Source organism: Phaethon lepturus, unplaced genomic scaffold, assembly GCF_000687285.1.
Source record: "Phaethon lepturus isolate BGI_N335 unplaced genomic scaffold, ASM68728v1 scaffold47947, whole genome shotgun sequence".
Classification (NCBI taxonomy): domain Eukaryota; kingdom Metazoa; phylum Chordata; class Aves; order Phaethontiformes; family Phaethontidae; genus Phaethon; species Phaethon lepturus.
Window position 1 is genome coordinate 18,253 of NW_010550680.1, and position 7,171 is coordinate 25,423.

General features: G+C 42.1%; 1 protein-coding gene across 1 annotated transcript; it reads right to left on the reverse strand.

The window, feature by feature from the left end:
* Positions 1 to 4,108: 4,108 nt before the first annotated feature.
* Positions 4,109 to 6,266, reverse strand: LOC104614812 (chromosome unknown open reading frame, human C19orf70; the record flags this gene model as incomplete). The annotated part of the gene is made up of 3 exons (XM_010290623.1): positions 4,109 to 4,206; positions 5,273 to 5,324; positions 6,110 to 6,266. Coding segments are annotated over 3 exons (307 nt in total), but the record flags the coding sequence as incomplete, so codon positions are not given.
* Between the last annotated feature and the right edge of the window lie 905 nt (positions 6,267 to 7,171).

Consider the following 7,171-nt stretch of genomic DNA (forward strand, 5'->3'; position numbering starts at 1 on the left):
TCCCTTATTGAATATACACATTGTCATTGAGATGTAATAAGAGGAGAATAGATGGACTGGGGCAGATGAAAAAGTTCTTCCCACCTGGTATTCTTTGTCTTTTAGAGGCAGGTGTGTAAAGAAAACTATGTTGGAGCAGGGTGCATGTAGAGCAATCCTTCATCAGGTCATAAACTCCCTGTGTTTGGCACTCCAAGGTTTACTGAGGTGTACCTTCCATCTGGACCATTAGCTTTAAAGGCTGCTGATGGACCCATCCTCCAGGAATTAACTTAAGCGTTTTTTAAAGCTATTTATACCTTAGCCAAATCCTCTGAAATCTCTTGGCAGTAAGTTTCATCATATAATTACCTGTTTAAGAAAGGAAAAAAACCCCTGCAAATCTGTCTTCCTTCTTGTGTTTTAAATCTGCTTCCTAATCTGAGTCAGCACTCATTCTGCTCTCCCTGCCTACCCCTGCCTATTTCCTGTCCTGTAGCTGCGTCTTCGCTCATTCTGTTAACTAGCACGGACTAGAACAATGCGACTGTGTGCACATCAGTGTGGGAGAAATGCCACCTCTGCTGCCAGCAGCCAGGACAATCTCTGTCCTGAGTTTTGAAAGCAGGAGCAGCAGCTCTGGGATAGAGACCCAAGAGCTGAGAGGTTACAAGCTGTGTATTTACAACCCATCCGATCTTCACAGGAAGCATGCGTGTGTATAAGAAACAGACTCATACTGATGCTAATACCATGTCATAATGACTTCTGCAACCTCATGCCACAATCCCACTGCACAAGTTTAATTACAGAATAAATCTGTAACTCCATCTTAGGCCATCGGTCCTCCTTTATATATGCCTTGGCTGTGACTGAAAGCTGACCTTGGGAGAGGCTTCATCAACATTAACATTAAAATATGCACAGTCCACAAATGGGAGCATGTTGCAAGCTAGCAAAATGTTTCATGCAGATACACTTTGCTCAGTGACTCACCCTGTGCTTGTATAATTGTCCTAGGCCATGCACGCACATATGCCAGCCCATCCATCTTTCTACTAGCATGTTACTACAATGCTGTACAGTTCTTGCAGAAAACAGCTTTCTCCTGCAAAGATGGCCTACTGTGAAGTTTCACATCTGCCAGCATGTGGATGAAGATGGACCCGGAGCAAGAGTAAGCAACTTCATTTTAGATTTCATTGAGTTGGAAGACACTGCCAGTTTGCAGGTGAGCATCAGTGAAGGATTTTGCTTCTCCACCTCACACTAGCTTCTAAAGTGCCAGTAGGAAGGAGAGACTAAAGTGTGGTGAAGGTGCTGAGATTCACAACTTCTTGTTCAGCTGCCGCTGAACTTCATAAGTTTGGCAAACTATCTGGCTATTGGTATAATTCCTCTTGCTTAAACTTTATCTTAGATTCAGGAAAAAAATGTATTAGATAGCTAATCACCCAGACAGGTTCCATCGTCAGCAGGTACACACAAAGGGCAGCTCCAAATGCCTATGACAAAGTACGCATCAATTGAAAGGGATTTGCAGACACGTACCTTCAAGACCCAATAGGTCCAAGCTATGCAACTCCTAGACATCCTCTGGAGTCCAGCCTGCAGAGAATTGGCCTTTAATGTGTCTTTTTCTTTCTTTTTTTTTTTTTTTTTTTTGGTCCTCCAGACATGCTGGTGGATTGTGCTTCTGACAATCCTCACTTCGGTAGCAACTGGTACTGACTTCCTTTTTGCAAGAATGCTTTCATAGCAGCAAAGGCAAGAGACAACTGCAGATAACTGATTAGCTGCTTCTGTTTCGTGCCTTTTCATGTCCTGGACATAGCTGGAGAGGTGAAGAAGTAACATGCGCTAACAGCATATGTACCTTATGGCCTGTTCCTAGGGAAACCAAACCAAACCAAACAGCTCACAATGCAGAGGAGGCCAGCTGCGGTGCTGTAGGAGCTGTGGAAATTGCTTCCCAGCTACTTTGTTAATGCTTTGAGGGTGAGCAGGACACATGACAGGACTGAACACATGCATCAAAAGCATTTTGGAATGAATTACTGTAGATATCCTGCTAATGAGCTACTTTACTTTGACTTCTAAACCTGCTGTGTTACATCCTTGTCCTCCATCCCGAGAAATACCACTGTGATAAAACACCTCTTCAGCTTTTATATCATGTGCCCACTCGTATTTCCACCAGGAAAACAAGATGTTAGTACCTAACCCATCATGATATGGACATACATTTTTCTCACATTAAAAAAAAAAAAAAAGTCCTCAGAAAACTGATGGCAGGAGCAAGTTCCCAGGAATCCATTTTCTGCCCAGGTCTTAATTTAACTGTATGTTGCACACTGCTGTTCTACCAAAAAAGTGTTGACTGCCTCTTCTACAGAGGTCTACCACCAGCGAACAATTTTCTCCCTGCTAACTCTGGTTCTTCTCCATATGTCCCCAATACATGGTTACATGTTCACGATGGTCCCTGCCAGAGTGAAATTTACTCCATTTCTTGCGTTGACTTGATAGCTAGTTGCTACTTCCAGCATCTTCTGGACCTACTTATATTTTGGCAGGGAACTGAGAAGTGCACTGTAATCTTTGCTCCTCCTCTTCACAGGAGCTATCGGTCTCCTGTGGGAAGAAGAGGCGGATAGCAAGAGAATATTTGTGCTTTCTGGGAACCTCCCATCCCGTCTCCTCTTTTGTATTGCTTCTCATCAGCAAACAAGGCTTCTGGTTAAAAAAAAAAAAAATCACATTTCTGTTTTTATTCATGCAAAAACTAGGAGAAAGTCTGGTAGGAAAACATAGCTTGAAGTCTCTAAGCATTCAAAAAATAAAGAAATTAAAAAATGTCCATGCAGATTGCAAAGTTATTCAGTGGCCAGCTGTGGGTTTAGCTTATGTTCATATACTTGTTCATAGCTCAGCCACAGAATAGCACTGCTCCATTGCAAAGAACTTACAAAACACATAGCTGCAGTCAATGGGCTCTGTTCCTGAGGTACCTCTGCCTAATTCTTCATGGGGGCACTAGGTTTAGATGAAGTAGGAAATCCCTCAGTCTCACTCTCCCTTCCACGGGGACTCTGCTGTGATTGGAGATCCTTCCCATTTCCATTTTCTCTCTCGCTTAGTTGCCAAAAAGCTTTACACACAGAGGTGCCAGTTTCTTAGAAGTACTTCCAGCCCTATTTTACAGGCGTTTAAAAAAGCTAGCAGACAGAATACTTTAAGTCAAGAGACAAACTGAACCCACTTAGTTTTATCCAACAGCTGGTAAAATTTAAAACCTAAACCCTTGCCTCCAAATAACCTATGCTGTGGAGCTGGGAATTCAGATACAGGTGTGAATTTAACAGTGCTACTGGTCATTGACTATGCACCCAAGGGCGTATTTGGATCAGCTGCTGGAAGAATTACAGTTAAACAGTACTGTGATTTTGCCGTTCAAGCTCATGTACTAGGAACACTGGCAATGCCCATAGGCCAAACAGATCGGGGCGGGGGTGTGTTAAAAGTTTCCTATGACTTCCTAGAGTTTTGCATAACAGACTTATAACCTCCCTTCTACTACACAGTCATCAACAAGTACTGCAACTAGCACTGGCTACTCCCAACTGTGTGACAAGTCACAGACCACTGGGAAGCTGCTTTCACATCAAGAATGTGCTCTTTGTCTGAGAGGGGCACTCCTTCCTCAGCTAGCTTGAAGACAAGTGCTTTGTCTTCAAATGACACCTTTTACTGTTACCTTGTTTGTTTTTTTTTTAACTCTAGTTGGCTTGTTTTGAATTAGATGGCATTAACCTTTAAGATTAATTCAGCTTTAGAATAATCTGTTTAGTTAGCAAGCTTGACAGCTTTAGAACAGGGGCTATACCTCAGCATATGGCCATCACTTCATTACAACTGATCCATGATCTCTGCTGAAGCCTTTCATTACCGGTAAGACAGAAAGCAATTATTGCAGTCTGCATGCTAAAACCAACCCAAATACAAATGGAAGTTCCAAAGTCTTTTATTGTAGCCCTTGCATGGCTGAGCTGCCCTCTAGAGGGATGCACTATGCATCACCCCAAAGACAACATAGGATGGAGAGAATCATGAACCCTGGAGAATGTGTTCATTTGACAAGATCCTTCACATACTTCCAGCCTTCCACAGTGTACTCGCAGGCCCTGGTGGGAGCTACAGACAAGGCAGACATAACTGTCTGCACCCCTGCAAGGAAAGCAGAGAAGAATTATCCCAATCATCATCATCATGCAAGCCAAATTTCCTAATGTTATTCTAGCATTGTAGGTCTCTCTAAACACGGAGAGAAAAATCTATCTCTATCTCAGAAGCTTTCAAACACACTGAGGTCTGAATGATCCATGGATCAATCACAGCTTTATTGTCTCAGTAGCATTTGTGACACAGAGAAATTCCAACTTCAGGACCAGTATAAGGGATAAACAATTGCAAGACTGAAAGAAAGAACTGAGCTAAGTTCCATTTTATTTCTGGCCTTGCTACAGACTCCATGGGTGATGTTAGACATGTCACGACACTTGCAGACCATGTTTCCCCACAATTACATGAAGACTTTTTGCTACACCATAAAAAATATAAATTAACTTACTAGGTATTTATAACATGCTTTGGCCTTCAAAGAAGATCTCTAAATCTCTAGCAATAATGGGAATACTCATCCCTCTGGAAAAGTCAGAGGCCGAGTTCAGACATACTACCATCTGAAGAGTTTACACACTCCTCAATCTTTACCCAAAGGTTCACCTTGCTTAAGTCATCGTTTATTTTTATGCTCTAGTTTCTCTGACTGCTACCAGTGCTCATGAACTCACTGGTGCATAAACTCTAACTATTTGTTATGGGGGCCACAGGCCTCCTCAAACACTTCACTGAAACATTCAGTCTTAGATTCTAGGACAGCGTAGGCATGCCTGTCTTGGGGCACAGGTGGGCAGCAAGCTTTGTAGGTAAAAGAAACATCAGCTCCTCTGGTTAGAAAAGGCAGGCACGTTTATGGGCACTCATGCTCCTACTTACTTCACAGCTGGAACAAGAAATTAAGTCCAGAGTCACTCAGTGTGCTACTGGTAAAACCTGGAGCACAATACGCTTCCTTAGTCCCAGTCCCAATGCTCCTTCCACCAGACTGTAACATCTATCACCTCCTTTTCTGACATTCAGTTTAGGAGGACAGTATTGAAACAAGACTGCTATAAGCTACATCACTCTTGGCCCCTTGCTCCTTTCTCAGTTTGTTGAGAAGTTATTTTACCTTTATTCCAGTAATCAGAGGGGGAAAAGTCAAATTTTGGAGCGGGTGGGAGCTAGAAAGAGAAAGACAAAATATCAGCACTTGAGGGGTTTCACTTGTAACAGGATTCACACCACCTTGGAGAAGCCTCTTGACCTCAGATCTCAAAGATACTTAAGTGCCTACTCTCCCTAAGTCTCAAAAGGCATCAGACATGAGGCTTAAAGTCTGGACTTTGTTCTTCCCCCCAGTATAAAGTAGGGGCAGAAGGCAGTACTTATCTTTTGGGTGCTCCTGAAAAATCATCTCCATGGCTGTCTCCTTACAGTTATCTATTAGTTTAGAATAGTCTCTAATATGAAAAATGCTTTTCAAACTTTCAGCAAAGGCTTCTGTTGTTCTGAGGATTTTAAAAACTAAGAATTACTCAAACAGAAGGGCCTCTTCAGGCAATTTAAATTCAACCTGACAAACTGTTAGCAGCTTGAGATATTGGGAGGAGAATATTTTCATTAATTTTTTAAAAGCATGTAGGATCCTTCAAAAGAAACTTAGGAATACCAGTACATAGTGAAATACCTCACAGAGCATGCTTGCAATCTCCTCCTTGACCCTGCATAGGCTAGTTACCCCGTCTCCTTTGGAATAACATCTGTGAGCAATGTCTCTCCCCTAAATTAAAGATTTTATCCTCCTTCCATTTCAATCCTCTTCAAAATATTATCACTGTGAAATCCAGTTCCAACAGCAAAACTCCTGCCAGCGTCACTGGAACCAGAATATCACCCCAATGCTTTCTCCTCCTCAGTCAGAGGATGTGTTTGTTTTCCTGACTGTGTTCATCTGCACAATCTTTACCTCCCAGCCTATGTAATTTGTCCACTCTTGGATAGCTGGAGGCAGTGCTGCTTGAGCTTTTTTGAGGGCTTCAGCACCTTGTGTACCACTGCCCAGCAGTCCCTGATCATATGCCACGTATACAGCAGCTCCAGCCAGGCTTCCTTTGATGACAAACCTGAAAAAAATTAAAAGCAGCAACAGTTCAGTTCACATTATGACTATAAATGCATCTCTCTCGGTAGGCTGTGACCATCATGGGGAGGGTATTGATAAAGAAATCTGAGGATCACAAATACTCTACTGCAATGTCTTATTACAGACAACAAGCAGCAGAAAAATATCTAGCTACCTTCCCTTTCTTCCTAGGCCAACTATTCCCTGTCAGCCCCTTGAAAACATACCCATTCGTGTTTTATCGGTGACAGTTTTCAAGAAAAAATGAGAAAGTGTCAAACACCTCAGAGTATGTGCCACTTTTTAAAGTCTGAGAATCACTGGCATATACCTTTGATAAAAGGAACTAAAGGATTTTGCAGTGGGTAAGACATCCATGTTAATGATGTCGCTCTTGCTGTCTTGTTAATAAGTAATCTGATTAATCTGACAGACACCAATATCTTCTTAAGCTCATTACGGTCCAGTTAACACCTGGCCATGCCTGTTCCTGCGTTGCCTAGGCTTTTAAACTTTCCTGGTAGACTGCATGGTGTACAAACACTAATTTTACAGCTGTAGTGGCAACCTGCAAAATGGAAGACAGAAAGAGAACTATTTGACCTTATTTACTTTTTCATTATAGGTGAGAGATCTGGGGAGAGTGACTTTTTCAAATTCACAAGTCAGAGAGTCGTTTCCCGTTTTTAAAAAAAAAAACAAGCCACAAAGCTATCATACACCTAAAAAAAAAAAACACCAACCAACAACCAAACAAAAACTTGCCAGATAGCAGTACTGCAGCAGTAGAACGTGACAGATACAGCCGTAGAGAGGCAGGACCGAATCAATATTTAAATCACAACTATTTGGGGGAAAAGGGACTTATCTGTTAAAGATTTACTACTCCCTCCCAAAAGCACCTTC